The sequence below is a fragment of the Diabrotica virgifera genome, chromosome 10, assembly GCF_917563875.1.
Source record: "Diabrotica virgifera virgifera chromosome 10, PGI_DIABVI_V3a".
In the NCBI taxonomy this organism is placed as follows: Eukaryota; Metazoa; Arthropoda; class Insecta; order Coleoptera; family Chrysomelidae; genus Diabrotica; species Diabrotica virgifera.
Genome location: NC_065452.1, coordinates 93131659 through 93154394, shown reverse-complemented (window position 1 = coordinate 93154394; position 22736 = coordinate 93131659). Strand labels below are relative to the sequence as shown.

General features: G+C 34.3%; 1 protein-coding gene across 7 annotated transcripts in view; it reads right to left on the bottom strand.

Annotated features, from left to right (window-relative positions):
• The window catches only part of LOC126893461 (filamin-A), a 510728-nt gene that overhangs the window by 2414 nt on the left and 485578 nt on the right, over positions 1-22736 (bottom strand). For all 7 annotated transcript variants that reach the window (XM_050663672.1, XM_050663673.1, XM_050663674.1 and 4 more), the window contains 3 exons: positions 16360-16585; positions 12811-13026; positions 6280-6489 (listed from right to left, as the gene is read on the bottom strand). In XM_050663672.1, coding sequence (XP_050519629.1) covers positions 6280-6489; positions 12811-13026; positions 16360-16585 — 652 coding nt within the window. The remainder of the gene's footprint in view (positions 1-6279; positions 6490-12810; positions 13027-16359; positions 16586-22736) is intronic.

The window sequence follows — 22736 nt, the reverse complement described above, 5'->3', positions numbered from 1 at the left end:
CATATAGAAAAATCGATCAATAATAAGTTTTTAAAAATAGAATAGTGAGAGAAAAGGTCAAACATGCCTAGTTTTAAAGAAGATTAATGTTGGCATGAACCAAGATAAATCATATGGAGAAATGTATATTAGCGTATGTCCTAAAAGTTTTGGCACAAAATTCATCGGCTTTAACTTTAACAAGAATAAAATAATATCGAGTTGCCTTTGGAAACAAAAGTTTTTTTACTTTGTGTACAGAGGTTTATTCATTTTGAAGTTTTCGCTTTAAGATGTATAAATGAGGCGCTCAGAGCAACAGTGGCCTAAGCCACAAATTAAGAATTCTTAGATTAATATATCAATAAAACCAGCAACATTAAATCTTCGGATTAAAAAGGGTCTACAAAACCTACCTAGCGCCATCCCATAAGCATAATGGAAATACGAATGAAAATATTGCATTTATCTCAAAACTTCGTTTTTGGGGTTAGGCCACTGTTGCTCTGAGTGCCTCAAATTAGAAATAAGAAAAAGAATCTACAAGTTGGTTTAGCGGGTACCCAAAGCTGCAATCAGTGCAATCTGTTGAATATTCCAGAATGAAAACACTTCACGCAGAACCATTATTTCTAGAACAATGACAGAGTATGAGCAGGGAATAGCATGTCTGAATCTACCAAAAAGTGGAGGACCACGTACATTTACTGCACAAAGGTCAGAGAGGTTGGTAAGAAGATCAAAAAGCCAGGTTGGAATGTCAACTAGGCGGTTAGCTCATCAATACAGATCTTCTCTGAGTACATCGTCGGAATTGAGGAGAAATGGTCTTAAATATCGAAAGAGACGTAAGTGCCCCAAATACTCTTAAGCGCAAGTACTTCTTATAATATAAGAATTCTGTCGTCAACTCAGGCGGGTACACTTTACCAACGAAACAATCATTGTTTTAGATGACGAAAATTATTTCACTTTGAGTAATTCTGAAATGAAGGGACACTATGGATTTTACAAGGAAAACGTAGAGGAATATCCCGACAATATTGCATGAAAACACAAAGAGAAATTTACAGATAAAATTCTTGTCTGGTGCGCCATTTCTAACAAGGGTTTATGCCAACCTTTTGTAGGAAGAGTGAGGTGTGAAGTTTTGAATATTCAGAGCTGCATTGAAAACTGCCTTTCCAAATTGCTTCAGTTTATCCATGAAGATCATACTAATGACGATAATATGTTTTGGTCATTATGCTAGTCACTATTAGCATTAGGCCATTACTCAAAATATACCCAAAAACTAGCTTTGACAACATCACATGCCCTTTGTTCCCAAAAACGATAATCCTCCAAACATGCCACAGACTCACCCAATAGAGGATATTTGGGCTTTATTGTGTAGGAAAGCTTATCATGGAGGCTGGGAAGCTCAAGATAAAGATTAATTAAGACGGCAATTTACAAAAAACTGAGAGAAATTGATCTGAATTCTGTCCAGTGTTGTATATGTTCTATGTCTAATTTATGTCATGTCACTTGTCATTGTTGTATGTCTAATTTGTGTCATGTCTTGTCATAAGGCACTTGTAAAATGCATGGTCATTATAATGGGACCTCGTGTTTAAGTCAATAATAAATACTTGAGTTTTAGTGTAAATCTGTGTTTTACTGGCCTAAATACACAACAGTAATTTGGCGACGAGACTGTAGCTACTCACGCAATTGTAGAAAGTGAATTCACACGTATCATCAACCCAAAAAAAAAATATAGTCAAACATGGCCTTTATAGGACAAATTGAACCATTCAAATCCAGAGAGGATGATATTACTACGTATTTGGAAAGAATGGAGCAGTTGTTTTTGTGTAATGAGATAGGAGAGGAAAAAAAAGTACCATTGTTCCTTACATTAGTCGGAAAAGAAGCTTATAAAACCATAAAAGATTTAATTGCTCCAGAAGTTCCAAGTACCAGATCTTATTCACAGTTAAAATCCACTTTGTTAAAACATTTTTGTCCAAAAAAGTTAGTTATAGCAGAAAGGTTTGTGTTTTATAATTGCCACCAGGAAGCCCATGAGAATCTCACAGAGTTTGCTGAGAAATTAAAAAGTTTATCCAGAGACTGTAGTTTTGGCGAATTCCTGGATGAGGCTCTTCGTGATAAGTTCGTCTGTGGGATAAAAGCTGAAAATATCAGGAAACGTTTGTTATCCGAAGACGATTTGACATACCCTAAAGCACTGAAAATAGCCCTAGCAATAGAAGTGGCAGAAGGTCAAGCTAGGTTAGTAGGAGGAGATGCAAACAAAGTCGGTAAAGTAAATTTTGCAAGTAAAAAGTCCAGTAAGTTTGAAAAGCATTCAAATCAAAGTAACAAGCCTGATAATAGAGAGGAGCGTTGGAAGTCCTGTCCCAAATGTGCAAGGAGACATAACCCTGCAAATTGTCCTGCGAAAAATTGGGAATGTTTCCAGTGTCACAAGAAAGGGCACACCAGCCGTGTCTGTAAAAAAGTCAATTATTTAGAAGGTCCAGAAAATCAAGAAAATGCAGCATCAGGTTCTACATCTGGTGATGACTCATTGGAATTAAGTTTCATTGGCCAAATTTGTAGTAACAATGAAAAACCTCATAGAGTAAGTCTTAGTGTAGAAAGTACTAGTCTAATGTTTGAGATTGACTCAGGTGCCTGTAAATCTGTAATGCATTTATCAGATTATAAAAAACATTTTGGTTTTTTAGAACTGTTTCCGGTAACTTATAGTCTTAAAGTAGTAACGGGGGAGAATGTCAGAATAGTAGGAGAAATTGATGTTGCGGTAGTCTATAAAAACTGTACATTTTGTTTACCTGTTGTTATTTTAGATTGCCAGCACAAGTTCAATCCACTGTTGGGAAGAAACTGGTTGAGTATTCTGAACCCAGACTGGAAAAATATACTTCAAATAAGTCAAGAGTCTGAAGAGTCAAACTTGGAGTCTAAAAGTAAGCACATGCCTACAAAAGTAAGTCAAAAATCAAAGTGTATGTCAGTTGGTCATAACGGGTCTAGTGAGTCAATGGTCAATAGTAAACTTAAAGAAAAGTTTATTGCAGTTATAAAGAGTCAATTCAATGAAGTTTTTAAAGATCAGCCAAATTCATTTATTAGGAATTTTACAATAGATTTACCAATTAAAGAAAATATCAAACCCATTTTCCATAGGGCTTATAGTATGCCTTATGCATTAAAACCTAAAGTTGAGTTAGAGATATCTAGTATGGTAAAATCAGGTATTCTAGAAAAGGTTTCTTATAGTCAATGGGCTAGTCCTATTGTAATTGTACCTAAAAAGAATAGTGATGATATTAGAATATGTGTAGACTTCAAAAGGACACTTAATAAAGTATTAGATGCGGATCATTGTGTTTTGCCTCTCCCTGAAGACATTTTTTCGTGCCTCAGTAATAGTAAATATTTTACTATAATTGATCTTAAAGGGGCTTACCAACAATTAAAAGTAAGTAAACAGTCTAAAGAATTGTTAACTATAAACACTCATATGGGTCTTTTTACATTTAGCAGGTTAACATATGGAATTAATGCTGCACCTGGTCTTTTTCAGTGCGTTATGGATAGTATTTTAGTAGGGTTGAAAAAAACTAAATGTTATCTAGATGATATGCTTGTGTATGGTGAAACCTTGGAAGAATGTCATAAAAATGTTTGTAAGGTATTTGAGAGATTGTCTGAGTTTAATGTCAAGGTAAATGAGAAAAAGTGTATTTTTTATGAGACTAGTATCGAGTTTTTAGGGTATAGAATTGATGAGTTTGGTATTCATCCAAAGTCTGACAAAGTAGATAGTATTAATAAAGTGTCTTCGCCACAAAACGTAACTGAATTAAAGTCATATCTAGGTTTGATTAATTATTATGGTCGTTTCATACCCATGTTGTCATCTAAATTAAAACCACTTTATGATTTATGTAAATCAGGCACTGATTTTAAGGAATCATGGACATCGGATATTGAAAAATTATTTCAAGACAGTAAATTATTTGTAACCTCTGATCAGGTACTAACACATTATAACCCATCTTTACCTATATTCTTAACAGTAGACTCAAGTGGTCATGGGGTTGGTGCTGTGTTAAGCCATAGAATAAATGGGGAGGATAGACCAATACAATTTGCTTCCAGCACTTTGTCACCTGCAGAAAAAAGATACTCAAACCTAGAACGTGAGGCCTTAGCTGTGATTTATGGTGTCAAAAAGTTTCATAAATTTTTATTTGCTAGAAAGTTTTATATTATTTCAGATCATGAACCATTAAAGTTTATCTTTGGAAGAAATAAGGGTTTGCCTATATCTGCTGCTATGCGTATTCAAAGGTGGGCTATCCTACTTAGCGGTTATAATTATGAGATAGAGTACAGAAAAGGCAAACTGATCTCTAATGCTGATGCCCTGTCACGTTTACCAATCACAGGCAAAACAAATGTATCTGACACTATATTTTCTTTTAGTGTAGTTGATTCACCGCCAATGGATTATCAGGATATAGCCAAAGCTTCTAATTCAGATATAGTTATTAAAAAGGCCATTGAATTTACAATCTGTGGTTGGCCTAATGTAATTTCAGATGAAAATTTAAAGCCATTTTGTAAAAGAAAAAATGAGCTTTCTGTAGAAAATAACTGTTTACTTCTTGGTAACAAGGTGGTAATCCCACCTAGCCTTCGACAAAATATCCTACAACTATTCCATGAACAACATATAGGTATTGTAAGATCGAAAATGCTAATGAGATCTTATTGTTGGTGGCCTGGTATGAATGAGGAAATCGAAAAATTTATTAGTCGATGTGAGGTATGTCAGCAAACACAAAACTTCACCAGTAGTAGTAGTAATCTAATGTCATGGCCTAGTGCTCCTAATAATTTTCATAGAGTATATATTGATTTTTTCCATAAAAATGAGTTTACGTTCCTTATTGTTGTTGATGATAAAACTAAATGGCTAGAAGTTAAATTAATGGAGAATGGCTCAAATGCTAAAGAGACCATTTTTAAATTAAAAGAAATTTTTAGCGTTTTTGGGCTCCCAGTAGAGTGTGTCTCTGATAATGGCCCACCGTTTGGATCATCCGAATTTCTATCATTTTGTCAAGTAAATGGTATAAAACCGATTAAATCACCTCCGTACCACCCACAGAGTAATGGTATGGCTGAAAGAGGGGTACAAACTGTAAAAAAGGGTTTAAAGAAAGCACTATTTTTAGATAATCGGGATATAAGTAAGGTCACTATCCTAAATAAACTTATTAATTTTTTGTTCACATATAGAAATACCCCATCTACTGTCACAGGTGTATCACCAGCCCAAGCATTATTAAAGCAAAGACCACGGACACGTTATGACTTTCTGAAGCCAACTCAGTACAATATAACTAAAACCAGGTTTGACTCGTTAGTTCCAAAGCAAACAAAATTGTTTAAAATGAATCAACTAGTCTTTGTTAAGAATATTTCTACTAAACTGTGGGAGAAAGGAAAAATCATTAAAATCTTAAGTCATTGCACTTATTTGGTGCAAATTGGACTTAAAATTAGTCATGTTCATGCAGATTCCTTGCGAGAAGTACCTAATATTTCATCAACAGAAAATGTAAATATAGCTTTCCCCACAGTACAGATTCTTCCTGTTTCTGATTTAGGTAATGATAAAGTTATATCTGATTCTGGGCTGGATAAAGCAAAACTCACAGAGGTCGTGGAAGTACCAGTAGAGTTACCAGTAAGCGATAACTATTCTGTTAAAGATGCTAGTGTTGCTTCCACATCAGGGGTTACAACTCGTTCTGGTAGAGTGTCTAAACCAGCATCCAGGTTGGACTTATAAGTGAACATTTATTGTAAAGGGGGAGAAATGTTGTATATGTTCTATGTCTAATTTATGTCATGTCACTTGTCATTGTTGTATGTCTAATTTGTGTCATGTCTTGTCATAAGGCACTTGTAAAATGCATGGTCATTATAATGGGACCTCGTGTTTAAGTCAATAATAAATACTTGAGTTTTAGTGTAAATCTGTGTTTTACTGGCCTAAATACACAACATCCAGGACCTCACGAGAGACCTTCACAATATTTACGTCTAGTAGAACAGAATGGGACACTCCCTATAATTTGATAGCATAGGTTAGTTATGTATTGAGTTGTAATTTATGATAACTAGTTTGTATTTAAATAAATTTCATCATTAAAAAAAATCCGATAAATATTGTGTGCCAAAAATTTTACTTCGTCTACTAATTCTTACCTGCATTCTGTGCTGAAACCGTAAATTGATTCTGTTTTCCTAGATATGCTTTCTTTAATCCCATTCCTTTTGACAGCACTTTGGATGCGTCACTTTTGAAGGCTGGCAAAACAGGTCCTTTGTTGTTATTGGCTTTTCCTGTTTTGGCTACTGTTTCTACCACCGTTGAAGATGATTCCTGGCCACCAATATCCGCTACCTTTTTGTCACCTACAAACAATTAGAATTAGAGTTAGAAATATGATTTATTGTCACTGAAAATTTTATGGACAAAGCTTACAAAAAGTCAGATAATAACAATAACAATAATTACAATTTACTGAAATTACATAAATCGTCAATATTACAATATGAAAGATAATGAAATAAAACATAAATCTATTTCAAAATTTAAATAAATTGCAAATTGCATAATAAAACTTTAGGAACCAATAAATTTAAGTAGCTGCGTAATATGATACCCAAATACCTATAGACAAAAATACTTTAGGTACTTGTAGATAAAGGTACTGTAATTTTTTTAATTATTCATTAAGAAACTCTGAATAGGGGGCCGATCCTGACTGTATGTCGGAACGGTGTGTTTATTTTGGCTCTACAAAATAGTTCAAATTAAGTGAGAATCAGTTTTCAAAATTTAACCAAACTTGGTGAAGTTATTAGTGATCAATTGAATCTCAACTTTCCAAATTTGTAAGTACAGTTTTACTGTAATTTCCACAGAAATCATCTAATTAGTATTTAACATTATTGTAAATTTTCATGTCGAAATCTGCTTCACGTTAAACAAAAACATTTAATTACCATCGACCTGTGTGTCCACTCGGCTTTTTTTCCAGCCGGGGACAGGTCCTTACTTAGAAATGTTTAAAAATCGATCAAGATGTCACAAAGCGGTGAAATAAATTTACCAGGAAATTCTCAAATGGATAAGAAGTTAACTACACCAAGAAGTTACTCTACCGCCCTTATTCAACAAAAACATCCCTCAAAGCGCCAGGCAATCATTTTTAATTCCATTGAAGATGCGAAAATACAAGATTACCTCCTCCCGCTGGGAAAAATCATCCATCCAAAAAATATACTATTCTGTTTTAGATTATCAAACAATAGAATATGTTTGTATTTATCATCTGAAAATATCGTAGAAAAATTCATGAATGAAAATATGTAACGGCAACATTGTGGTTAATAATCAGATTATACAAGCTCGAAGGTACATAACTCCTTCCGAAAGAATTATTCTCTCTGGTGTTTGCCCAACAATTCCTCATGATGTATTAATTAAAGAACTCGAGTCCATGGGACTTGTTATTCAATCTACAATGTCCTTTTTAAAAATTGGTGCACCGTTACCTGAATTTAGTCATATGATCAGCTTTAGAAGGAAAATATTTATCAGCCCAACAGACCTCACAATTCTAGAATCGTTTTTAATCAACTACGATAATACTTCATACAGAATATTTTTATCAAGTGGCAACTTAACAAGTTACAACTGTACAAAAAATGGTCATACGGCAACTAACTGTAAAAACCCTATCAATCCAAACTCAAATCCTATCGCTCCGACCACAGCAGAAAAATCCCAACATTTACTCCTCCAGAAATATTAACCAGCATACCAGCACCTATCAATCCAAAACCAAATCCTATTACTCCAACCACAGCAGAAAAAATCCCAATATTAAATCGTCCAGAAATATCAACCATCACACCAGCATCTGTTTCAATTCAAACAGCTACCCCAACTACAAATAATCAACTGAGCCCCAAAGAAACTGAGAGCGACTCAACTACCTTACATATGAATATTGAGTCTTCACAAAACAGTTCAAAAAGAACGATTGACGATACCTTAAGTCCTTCCCCGCCCCCTAATGATACATGATACCACTGATAAACCAATGTTTACCAATCCAGCAGAAATAGCACTTAATCCCAAGAAAAAGAAAAAACAAAATAAAGGAAAATCTCTAGAAGCATTCATAAACCAGCAGTCGCCACCATTTATTCTAAGCTATGTTCAGATAACAGACCTATTCGAGACATAAAGAGTTCACCCGATCCACTTATTACCGTTGAAAATTATACAGATAACTTTACAACTCTCATCGATATGTTAAACAAAATATATCCCTATACTCAAGACATATCTTTAAAGACCCGAAATACCAAATTAAGGAAAATTCTTCTAAAACACTTACAGATGCAAATCCCACAGGAGCTAGTATCCGATACAGAAAGTGACTCCTCACAAACAAATCAATAAATAAATTAAATAAATTAAAATGGAATTTAATAAATTAATACAGTGGAATATAAATGGTTATTTTTATTGGAATTATTTTGGGTGTCCTAAACGCATATAATCACATCTGGGTATCAGCATATAAAGATCAACGAGGTACCGCAATTGAAGAAATTATAGATCATCTTAACTTATCTCTCTTAAATGACGGAAGCCCGGCTAGATTTAATATAAGAACTGGAGAAGCAACCCCACTTGATCTAACAATATGTGACAGTGATCTTTACCCACATTTGTCTTGGTATCCAATGCAGTACACATAAAACAGTGACCATTATCCATTAATTATAGAAAACAATCAACATAAACGCACAACCCTTTCTCTCCGAAACCGTTTCCAACCCATTTCGCCGAACAGATAGAATCATATATAAACAAGTGCTCGACAACAATAATTAATGTAGAAGAATCTCTAGACAACTTGACCCAAATAGTTATTAAGGCAGCTGAAAACTCAATCGGTAAAACAGCTCCAACGAAACATTCAACACCAGTTCCATGGTGGAACGAGACTTGGAAAAAGGTCATTAGAGAAAGTAAAACTGCCTTTAATAAATATAAAAGAAATAAATCACTTGAAAACCAACTAGAATATAAGAGAACTCGAGCCATAACTAGATTGACAATAAAGACAGCTAAACGTCAATCCTGGATTGATTATGTTTCTAAAATAAACATCTCTACTCCTATGAGTGACATATGGAAGAAGATAAAACGAATATTGGGAAAAAGTTTGGATTTAAAAATCAACTCACTAAATATTCAAGATAAGGTTATTACCTCCGACAACGAAATCGCAGAAGAAATGGCTAACACTTATAAACACAGATCTAGTAATACCCAGTATAACCAGAGCTTTATCACACTTAAGCAACATGAAGAACGTAATCTAATTAACTTCGATGAGATAGATAAAAGTCCTATAAACTCTCCTTTTTTAATGGAAGAATACAACGATGCCCTTAACTCATTTAAAGATTCGGCAGCGGGACCTGATGATATTCCGGTAAAATTTATAAAAAATTTACCTTCAAACGCTCACCAGCACTTACTAAGGTTATTTAATTTAATCTGGACTCAACATAAATTTCCACCAAAATGGTCAGAATCTATTATTATACCAATTTTAAAACCAAACAATCCAAAAAGTAATCCAAATTCATATAGATCAATATTAATAGACAATATTTTAGCATTAGAAAAGCACTCCGTACTTGAAGCTTTTGCTGGCAATCAAAAATGCGTCGCTATATTTTTTGACATCAAGGGAGCCTATGATGTCACTTTGGAAACACCTAATAGTCAAGAAACTACGTAATTTAAATATCAGGGGACAAAGCCTAGCGTTCATTAACAATTTCCTAACCAATCGATCATTCCAACTTAAAACTAATAAAACAAAACTAGAGAATGGTATTCCACAAGGATCAGTGTTAAGCCCTACACTTTTTTTAGTACCAATAAATGATGTCCTAACCAATATGAACTCACCACTAAGTGGTCTCTTATACGCAGATGACCTTGTTATCTATGCGAGAAGTCAAAATATGGAAAACATCACGAATATGCTACAAACGTTTTTACATCAACTAGAGAAATGGTCGCAAGGTTGTGTGTTTCAATTTTCTACAGAAAAACACAATTTATATTATTCTCAGAGAAAAACTGCCCTAATCACCCTTCACTCTCACTATATAACAATCCTTTAGTTCGGAAAAATACTGTAAAATTTTTAGGAATGACATTCGACCAACATCTAAATTGGAAAGAACATATTAAGAAACTGGCAATCGAATGCCAAGGAAGACTTAATATCATTAAATCATTGCCAAAAAAAGACTGGGGAGCAGATAGACAAACTATGCTCTCTCTCTACAGAACTCTAATCAGATCTAAATTAGAATATGGCGCGATAGCATATTCATCGGCTACTGAGTCTTCCCTTAAAATTTTAGATTCAATCCACAATACTGCACTCCGCATTGTCTTGGGAGCTTTCAGAACCACACCAATAGAAAGCCTGTATTGTGAAGCAGCTGAATCATCACTGTATTACAGAATAATGTACTTAAAGTTAACCTATGCAATTGAATCAAATGCAAATCCTAATAACCACACCTTCAAATATGATCACCTTAACCGATTATCAACATTTTTCTCCAATAAACCGTGTCTACACAAACCTTTCTACCACCGAATCAAAATGGATCTCTCATCTCTTAACACCACCTTACCTCCTTGCTATCCCGTTAGTTTTGAACCTGCTACGCCATGGACTTTGGGAGTACCAAAAATAATTACCAACTTAACTTCATTGGACAAACATACTACTAACCATAGTATAATACATCAAAATCTGCAAAACTTATTATCGAAGTATACAAACTTCTCTCAAATATATACAGATGCTTCAAAATCAACAGATGGCGTGGGAACAGCAGTTATATCCTCGAATATGTGCCAAAAATATAAGTTGCCAATACACTACAGTACTTTTAATGCAGAATTATATGCCATATACGGGACACTGACATATATTATATCCTCACCAAATCAGAAATACATCATTTTGACTGATTCACTAAGCTCACTACAATCCATAGGAAAAATATACCCAGAGAATTACATTCTGGGAAAAATAAAACAAAATCTGATCGAGATAGAAAATCGTAATAAGGAGGTAATCTTCATCTGGATCCCGTCACATATTGGTATTAGAGGCAATGAAGAAGCAGATAAGTGTGCGCGTGAAGCCGTCAACTCAGCTGACTCTACTATCGTGCAATATGTGACAACTAGTGATGTTTCAAGTGTTATCAAATCGCATATCCTAAGTGAGTGGCAAAACCGGTGGCAATTTTCAGTGTCCAATCTTTGGAATATTAAACCGAGCATTAAACCATGGACGTGTTTCCCCACGGAAAGAAGGGATCAAGTGACAATAACCCGCCTTAGGTTAGGTCATACCAGTGCCACACACAAGTTCTTAATAACAAAAGAACCTGAACCGAAATGTGATCAGTGTAACGTTAAACTCTCGGTAAAACATATAATTGTAGACTGTCCAGTTTTCTCCACAGCAAGAAGAATTTACGGTATTCCAACAAACTTAGAGAAAGCACTTGGTGCAAATTGTTCGTTCACAAATATGTTAAACTATTTAAAAGCTATTAATTTTGTAAATATGTATATAATATTTAATATTGTAAATCTGCTCCTCGCTAATAACCTTCGGGTTGATGCGAATTTCTCAATAAAAAAAACTCTGAATAATAATAATGCATGGTCTTTCAGATAGATAGGCTTTTGTCATTTTATGTAACTTAGGGAAAGATGATTTAAGTTGTAAACGGAGATGACTGTATAGTTTTGTGCAGAATATAATATAATATAGGGATCGGTAAGTAAAAAATCAAAGATTGGACTTATGGTGAAGTAGTCATGATTAGGTATTTCTAGAAAAACATGTCGCTGTTTATGAATTGAACAAAGAGTTTTTAAAATAAATAAAGGGGGATTTCTAACTATAATTCCCTGATTTTTGAAGTAGCTTCTACAATGCGTTGTTCTGGTCAAATAGATACTAGAAATAACAAAAGAAAATAATAGAACAGAAAAATATGCTATTTTCAAAGATGCTAAATTGATTTCCTTCGAAACAGATCTTATTGCATACCAAGATGATGCTAGTTTCTTACTTAACAAATCGATATGAAGGGTCCATTTAAGGCTGCTGTCTATAACAATACCAAGAAATTTTACAGAATCAATGGTACTGATCTGGCTGTTATTAAAAAGCAAGGGCTGAAGATTTCCTTTATAGGATATACTCCAGGGTAATACGGTATAAATAGACCCAATTATTAACAAATAACGATTTTCACTTATTTTGCAGTTTGCGTAGCAACCGAAATTTTGAAGGTTTTTCAATGTTTTAAAAAACTGAATTTTGTAATTTTATGCCAACTATTTAGCTTTTGTTGAATGCAGTGCAAAGAAGCGATTTTTGAACTAAATTGTTAATAATTAAAAGGTAAGTTTTTTCCTATAGGTCTCCAATAACTAAAAAAGTAGTCAGCTACCTGTATCTTTGAGTGTCCCGAGAAAATCCTTATTACTTGGACTAATAATAATACTGTCTTATCCACGTTAAAAGGGAGTAAATTAGAGTCGATTTAAATTTATCATGTATTGTTAAGATTTATATCTATTAAGCTTACCTTTACTTGTTACTTTGAAAGGTGAACCAACAATATGGTGATTGTTATATTTAATACTAATGTAGTAGTCTCCTGGGGCTAGTGGAGTGTATCTGACTTTGTATCCTTCCTCTACTTCTGTGCAATCCATCGATACTTTACTTGGACCGTCAATGTTTACCGCTAAGGTACCACTACCAGCATTCACGGTATCAACAATAAAATCGGTCTTTACACCTATAAAAAAATAATAATCATTTCTAAAACTAAAATATTCTTAAAGACAAACAGATAGATTAAAAAACACTAAATATTTGCTTAAATATTACGAACTATGCAGCAAATACTTTTGTTTTATTGACTTGCAAAAGGCATTTGATCGTGTTAAGCACTCTATATTGTACGAAGAGACATTGGCTTGGATGGTAGAATCGTTCCCATACTTGCAAATTTGTATTGGAATCAAACAACATCAGTTTTAGTAGACGGTTTGCAATCACAAGCTTCTAATATTAAAATAGAAGTACGGCAAGGAAACCTTTTATCGCCCCTGTTTTCAACGTCTACTCCGAAAGAATTTGCAGAAATGTACTTTCTGAACGATGAAGTTATCAATAATTTGGAATATGCGGACGACACTTTCTCCTAGTAGCTAGTACTTCTAGCTTCTACTCAAGAAGATCTGCAAACATTACTTTATAGTGTCGTTGAGAGCTGTAAGGAAGCAGGTCTGGCTCTGAATATACATCATCATCATCATCACGTAGCGCTACAACCCTGGGTGGGTCCTGGCTGACTGTACAACTTTCTTCCAATTTTCGGTCTTCCATCAACCTAGGGTCAAATGGGATGTTCATTTTTCGGAGATCTGCTTGCATGTTAGCTCTCCATCGCATTCTGGGACGCCCGAGTGGTCTTTTGCCTGTAGGAATCTCCTCCCATACCAGTCTTACAAGTCTCTCGTTATGAAGTCTGTGCACGTGACCTGCCCATCTTAGTCGCTGTGATTTAATTTATTGGACAATATCGGTGTCATTGTAGAGTTCTTTTAATTCGAAGTTGGTTCTGATCCTATACTGGTTTGTGTTAATGTCGTGGTGAGGTCCGAAAATTTTTCTAAGTATTTTTCGTTTAAAACGTCCGAGCTTTCCTTCGTTTGATTTGGTCATGGTCCACGTTTCGCAACCATATGTTAGTACAGGTCTGACGATGGATTTATAGATTTTGATCTTGGAACTTCTTGTAAGATTTTTTGATTTTATAAGCTTATCCAGTGCGAATAGACAGCGATTTGCTGATTGGATTCTGTCTTTTATTTCTTCAGTAACATCGTTGTACTCTTTCCAAATTGAAGGTGTTGACCGTTACATTTTGTCCTATCCTGTCTCTTCGTGTCGTTCTATTTATACACATATATTTCGTCTTCTCTTCATTAATCCTCAGCCCTACTTCGCTTGTTGCTCCTTCCACCTTGTTGAAAATGGTTTTTGTGGATAGGATGGAGTCTTCAACGAGATCAATGTCATCTACGTATGCTAGTAATAACTTGGGCCCTTGAACCGATAGCAGTTCTGTTTTTATTTCGGCCGACCTCATGGCTTTCTCTAATACAAGGTTAAAAAGTAGTGGAGATAACGCATCACCCTGTTTGAGTCCACTGTTGATTTCGAAGCTGCCAGACAGTTTATTATTTACACGTACTTTTGATATTCCACCCTCCATACAGACTTTAGTCATCCGAATGAGTTTCTTTGGTATTGAGAACTCCGCCATGGCATTCCATACTTCGCTTCTTTCTACGCTGTCATATGCCTGTCGAAAGGCTATGAAGAGATTGTGTATGGGTCTGTTGTACTCCCATCCCTTTTCTAGAAGCTGTCTCAGCGTGAATAGTTGATCTATTGTGGATCTGTTTGCCCTAAAACCGACTTGATATTCTCCTAGGACATTTTCAGCATAAGGGGTTAGTCTACTAAGAATAGGGTTACCATAATTTATTAAGGCCAAATCCGGACAGGGATAGTCCAAGGGGTTGTAGAAAATGTAAAATGTGAATTTGACTGTGTTGCTACCTCTACATTGTACATATATGCGAAATGCATATGGCACAATTAAAAGTACAGCTATTTCGCTACAATATGCAACTAACATCGAAAATCTCTGCCAGTTTAAAATACATATACACCTATGTTTTAACATACTTTAGACCTAAGGTGCTGCGCAGAATGAAATTTCCCACCGTTGCGTTGGGCCTAGTATTTTCCATTTTTTTTAGTAAAGAAAAAAATCCGGCCATTTCTCATATACGGACCCCAATCTGGACATGTCTTTCAAATCCGGACTGTCCGGACGAAATCCGGACGTATGGTAACCCTAACTAAGAATGATGTTTGAGAGGATTTTATATGCCGTGTTTAAAGTGAAATTCCTCTGTAATTCGCGCATTTTGTTTTGTCCCCTTTTTTGTGGATGGGCACTATGATGTTTTCCTTCCATCTTGCTGGTATCCTTTCTTCTAACCATATCTGTGTTATTAATTGGTGGACTTGGCGATGTAGTGTTTCTCTACCATATTTCAGAAATTCTGCTGGTATCTCGTCCGTACCCGGCGCTTTGTGATTTTTCAGCTTATTTAAGGCCTTCTGGGTTTCTTCAAAAGAGGGATTTTCGACGGGCATGTCTGCTGTTATATAGATCTCTTCTTTGTGCTGTTCTTCCTGTATGATGTTTAGAAGGTCCCTGAAATACCCTTTCTGAATATACGGAAAACCAAAATACTCGTAATAAGTAAATGACAGAATAAAAAGGGTCTCCATAATTATGTAAATAGTACCAAACTTGAGCAAATTAAATCCAGAATAGAGCAGGCCAGAGCTGCTTTTTTTTTATTTTATTTGGGATACAGACAGGACAAACCCATAAAAGTATCCACTACAGAATTTCAAATACATTTACAATTTTACAAACTGATATATAACTACAAACTAAAAGTAAAAATATTCATTGAAGTTAGAACATAAATACAGAAAATGATATATTATGTATGAACAAAAGAGAAGAAAAAAAAAAGAAAAAAATGAGAAAATAAGCGATAACAAGACTGAATATACCAAAAAGGTAGAAAAACTTTTAGAAGGTATATAGAAGTATTATGACACAGACACCTAAAATTGACATTGAAGATCCGCTTACTTCGCTGCTAGGTGTTCTCGGCCTAACGTTATGGTGTCGAGTCTTGGACTGTGAATAAAATTGATCTAAATCGCTTTGAAGCTTTCGGAATGTGGTGCTATAGAAGAATTTTAAAAGTTTCTTGGGTGAAGAAGGTTCAAAACTCCAGAATACTAGAATGTCCTGTAATGAAAGGTCCCAAATATAGGTTGCTAAAAAAAATTATGAAGGGAGAATAGGTGGAAGAGTGACAGTGAATAAAATTAAGATAGCTATGATGGAAACCAACGTTCTGAAAGGACATGGTATATGACGAAGATTCAGCTATGAATAAAAGGAACTTAGATTGGTTAAATACCTTTCCGAAATCTTTTGAATAAAATAAACAAATTTTCTTACCAGTTTTAACTTCCTTTAGTCCATTTCCGCTCGCGTGGACAGCAGCTGGGTCAGCAGTGTCCTTACCAACTTTAACACTGAATGGAGATCCAGGTATATGTACTCCATTAAACTTCGCGTGAATTTTGTGAATACCGTTTTCTCTTGGCATGAATCGGATGGAGTATTCTTCCATATCAATGATTTGAACAAAGCAATCGTCTTCATGTCCTGAGGGGCCGATAATCTGCAAATACATTTGGTAAATTGAGGATGTATACAGTCACAATAATAAATGTTCAATAACGAGAGACATATATTATATTTCAATTCGGTCAGAGAGGACCATAAACCGTTTCACTCTTATTAGGGATTATCGGAGGGATATAGATGGTTACCTCTGAATGAAAAGAAAAATAGTCCGTGTCCCAATTACAACAAATAATGCCAGGGCCCCCGCTACCATATGTGCAAAGTGTGCAATGCACACGGGCGCCATCCTTTAGGGGCACCAAAATCCAGGGTCAACAATTAAAAAAAAATACAAAAAAAATTAATTTTAAAACAAAAGTTGAGAAATTAAATAGGATTAGGAATAAATAGATACACATATACGTACAGTAGGAAAAATTAAAGAATACCCATGAACGAACATATAAAACACGCTGTATTTTCCTGTCACCGTGTCATACAAAAAATTGGCCAGCGCAAGTACATGTAATAATTATTATTACATGTACTTTCGCTGGGCAATTTTCTTTGTGACACGGTGACAGGAAAATACAGCGTGTTTTATATGTTTGTTCATGGGTATTCTTTCATTTTTCCGACTGTATTTAAATTAAGTGATAGCGATCTTTTAAAACGTTGTTTTGTTCTTGAAGAACGACTGACAGATCAGCATAATAAGGATATAGACCCCAATCATTTGTTTAATGAAATGAAAGCGTTAAAGTTATTTTCATTACTTGTTGATACTGACCCCGTCTCAATTTGACCCCCGTCTCAAACCCCGAAGTATTTTACAATATGTATTATTTGAAAACAATTTAACCTGCACCCTTCCAAACGTAAGCATTTCACTAAGAATTCTTTTGACATTGCCTGTATCTGTAGCTTTTGGCGAGCGATCTTTTTCAAAGTTAAAAATCATTAAAAAACATTTAAGGACAATGCTTCAAGAAAGATTGCCTGGGCTAGCAATATTAGCAATTGAACAATAAATTTTTGTTTCAATATAATATAATAAGGTATAAATTTTGGCCATGTAATTAATGGATTTGCAACAGCAAAGACTCGGAAAATATCGCTATTACAATAGCTAATTTTTATTTTTCTATTGTACATATACCTACATAGCCCAGTAAATGAACGTGAAATACGGTGATACCGTGTAATTTTCAGGGTCACCACCGAATTTTATGAAAATTTGGATTATGGTTCTACTTCCCTTCACTTCAAAGTTGAACTTGTGCCGTTGGTTGCTTTTGCTTGGGGGGTGAAAGTTACCCCATCCCGGGGGTGAAAAAATATAGGTTTAAAATAACTAAACAACTTTTGTTCTATAGAGTTTGGTAACTAAATCAATACTTTTCGATTTCTTCACGAGTGAAAATGTTTACTTTTCCACATAAAACTAGTTTTAGGCGGTTTCTCCCAAATAACTCAAAAAGTAGGTATTTTGTCGAAAAAATATTGTTATCAAAAATGTAGCTTATAAGAAAACGAAAAAAAAAATGGTTTACTCATGAAGTCTATAGACCTAGTAAAATCAAAATTGAAGCTCATGAAAAACACGTTCTTATTCGTCAAATTCCAAATCGAATATTTCAACCTTAAATAACCAAAAAATGAAGCACTTTTGGGGAAACTCATTAAAACTTATTATAACTCCTAAAATTCAGTTTTTTGCCTTATTTCAAGGACCTACCTAAAATACCTACCTTCCTTCAAAAAAATAAATAAATAAACATGAACCAAAATGCCTTAAGGGGCGCCAAAGTCCTTTTTTGGACACAGGCGCCAGTAGCCCTTACGGGGGCCCTGAATAATGCGATATGGACGCTAGAGCGACATCTACTAAAATAAATTCGAAAGTTTTATTTCCGGAGAAATAAAGACTTCTATTGGAACTAGATTCTGGTTACTCCTGTATTCGTGGTTTCTAATACTTTCAAACCAAATAAACGATAAATGAAAGAAGACCCGGGAAATCTAAAATTTGCACTTCATTACCTGTATATTTATCAAGGTAAAATTCCAACGAATTCTTGGTACCTTTACCCAGATAGGAGTAAATGAATATAAAATGAAAATGAGAGAGTATATGTAAACGTTTGACATAGGGTTATTGACTTGTAAACTCGATTAGGTTTTTGATAATATGATCTAAATAATATATTTTTAGTTTCATGAAGTTGTGCCAAAGTTGTTCTCTCAAGGACATGTGTAAAGGATGTGCTGGCAAAACTTCACGATAGCCTCTCTGAATGGCATTTTAGGATCAATAGGACTCTGGCCAGGAGGTATTACTGGGTTAATTGTCAGCAAGATGTGGAAGAATTGTGCAAACGAGGTAACCTGTGTGTATCCAAGAAGGGACCCAAAACGAGACATAGGGAAAAACTTAAACAATACATCACCGAGACTACATTGCTGTCCACATTCTGGGACAATTTCTAGTAACAATATCAGGAAATAATCCTGTTTCTATGAGCTGTTTGGTTTTTAAATGTATCAGTATCCAGGGTACTAACCTGGCTGTAGACTGCCAGAAAACTAAAACAGTAGTAATCAGTAAAGAACCAATCAGATGTAAAATAGAAATTGATGACATCAATATTGGAAATAAAATATCTTGGAATTACATTGTCCAGCTACAGAGACCTAGATAAAGAAGTGAGAAATCAAGTATAAAAAGAAGCAAATAGACTGACAGGATGCCCTAATAACATGGAATGGGACGTTTCATCGCCGCCGCACAGTGTTCAAAATTGGTCAAAACGTGATCGAAACTAAATTTGTTTAAACTGTAAAAGTGATCCGGCTGAAAACTTGGAATATTTGAGGTATTATACCGTATAACGAGTATATTATAACAGGGGTCGTTTTTTTTAGTTTTCATCCCTTCATTAGGGGGTGAATTACTTAAAAAATATCGTTATACAGGGTGTTTCATTAAGAATGTCCAATTTGATTTGTAGATTCTAGACCTCAAAATATTAGGATTTAACCCAAATCACTTAAATAAAATGTGGCTCGTTACAGAGTTACAGGGTGTTTTATTTAAAAATTTAAAGAATATTTTTGCTAATTGGTTTAAAACTATTTGACGTATCCTTTTCATACTTAGCAAAAGTGTGGGTACTGTACACCCTATAAAATTATGTTAAACAATCGTTTCTGCCTATTACCAGAGGCGTACGACAGGGGACAGTGAATGGTTGAGCCTTCCCAAATTCTACGCTACTGGCGGAAATGCCATTTTAGCACAATTTTTCGATTCTACAATACTATTTATGTAAATAACATACACTTCATTCGCAACGATAAAGTCATTAGTTTTCGAGATATTTGAAGTTAAACATGTAACGGCACAGATATTTAATTAATATATTGTACCGCTTAATTTTAAACTTCAAGTATCTCTATTACCAATGATTTTATCGTTAAGACTGAAGAGTATATTATTCATTATTAATGATAAGTTTTCTCGAGATATTTTAAAATTAAGCGACACAATACATTATTCAAAATATCTGTGCCGTTACTTGTTCAAAAAAGTTCAAATATTTCGAAAACGAATAATTTTATCGTTAGGTGTGAGGAGTATGTTATTTACATGGCGAGTATTGGAGAATCGAAAAATTGCGCTAAAATGAAAATTGGAGTAGGAATTGGAAATGGTCAACCCCTCACTGTCCCCTATCTCGTACGCCTCTGGGACCAACTATAAACGGATATTTAACATAATTTCATAGGGTGTATAGTACCTACACTGTCTGTTAAGTATGAGAAGGATACGTAGAATAGTTTTAAAATACTGAGCAAAGTTTTTAAATTTTTAAATAACACATTCTGTAAGGAGCCATATTTTATTTAAGTGATTTTGGTTAAATCTTAATATTTCGAGGTCTAGAATCTACAACTCAGACATTGGACATTCTTAATGAAACACCCTGTATATATATTTTTAACAGTGTTATGAGTGGTAAGAAATACTCAATACTTTTAGAAAAAAAAAACAGAGTATTATTGGTACACCCGGTATACAATGACATCTTACCCGTCTAGCAACAATATTATTACGGAGATATTGTTAAAGAATAAGGCTATAACATATTAAATAACTTAAATCGGACAAGAGGTTTAGGAAATTCGAGACATCAGAAATGTCCTATTTTACAGGTGGTGCGTTAATTTTGCTGCTTAGTGTATTAATATACACTATACACGGATTATGCGACAGATTATGACGGAAGCTCGAAACAAATGAGAAGCGTTGAAAAACCCTATAACGTATCTGCGCGTAGAGCTAACAATTTTTGATGAATTCGCGCACATTTACATTTACTCCAAATCCCAACATTTTTCCCAATCGCGCCTAAAGAAATATAACTTCAATAAATTGTTAATATAGCTATTTATAAAACTAATGTACAATATATTCTCTATTAAGCAAAAACACTACTTCATCAAAACTAAAATCTCTTTTCGCAACCCCAACAAATATCATGTGTTTGACATACATACATGTAAACAATACGTACGAATGCAATTAATTCAGACTAAACGCGCGAAGCGCTCGATGCGATGCGACATTTTCTCAGTTGCGCAGTTTTCCGCAGTTTGTGTTATATATTTTTTTATTCCTTACATTGTAATCTTTCATCTAGTGAAGGATTTAACGTGTCACAAGATGGCACAATAAACGTAATACGCTGTCAAACATTAATTTTATCAAAAATTGTATAGGTTTTTAGACAGCCGATTATATCAAAATTATAATCACCTTTCCGTGAAGCTAACTATATCATTTTAATCTTTAAAGTATGTATTTTTATCTCCAATAATTACTTTTACATTAGCTATCCACATAAATGAAGTAATAATCAAAGTAAAAGGCATATTCTGAGGATTTAAATTTGATGTATAAAATTATATTGAATTTTGTACTTTTGATCATTAATATACATCTGGCCCCAAAAAACTTAAAAAATCAATTTTTGCTGAAAAGTTGCATCATGAGTAGTACAAACAAACCCCTTAATTTCGGCATTCTCAGATGTTTTTTTTTGACTTTCGATCACGTTTCCTTCAATTTTGAACACTGTGCGCCGGTTCATCGCCGCCGTTTCGATGCCGCCGGTTCATCGCCAGTCCATTTCATCGCCGTCCGTTTCATAGCCGGCCGTTTCATCGCCAGTTAGTCAGTTTATTTTGTATTATGGGAGATGACACGACACGCCGTTAAATTAAGTTCAAAACTTATGACAATTAAAAAGATAAAAAATATTATTATATTTACTGTCCTACTTCCCCTAAATTTTATACTAGATAGTACTAAAGGGGTCATCCATAAACTACGTCGTTGAGAAGAGGGAGGGAGGGGGGCTTGCTTATTACGACGGAGTACGACAGGGGGGAGGGGGGTACGAGTGCCCATTCGACGTCGTTTAATATATTGGTATATTTAAATTTGTCGCTATTGTGTCTATAAAAATAATTTTTTACTAGCTTCTACCAGCATTAAAGTATCAGATATTCATATAAAAACGTATAGTTTTTGATATGAAATTGAAAATAAAATAAAACGTTTACGAATAAATATACCTTTGTTAAAATTAAAAAGAATAATTCTATTATAGATACTTTTATCGCATACTTTTCATTTCGTTTTTATCAGTCACGGCGTTAAAATAATATTAGGTAGCACTTTTGTACATGACAACAAACAATAAGACATTCTTCTTTGGATTTAAACAATCGCTTCTATATACAGAACAACGTCTGGAAGCAAAAAAATATTAAATTATTAGTTCATTTATGTGCTGCATACTGTGTGTGAAACAGCAGTTCTGAAAGAACGAATAGAAATAAAATATTGTTTTCTATTTAGTTAGTAAGTCGTATTTATACTTTAGAAGAAATGGCATCGAAATCAAAACAAAATAAATATAAAGATTTATATGATGCAGTTAAGAAAGCATACCCCGCAAAATCTTGGTCCAATGCTATTTGAATGCATTCATTTTTTTTTCGAATACTAAGAAAACTAATAAAGATTTTTGAAAAATTTAAACGCAGATTGAAAGACTGCATTATTGCCCAGGGGCAAAAGTTCCTGAAAACATCTATAATGTTTATTTTAATAAGTTACAGGGGTGAAAAAAAAGAGA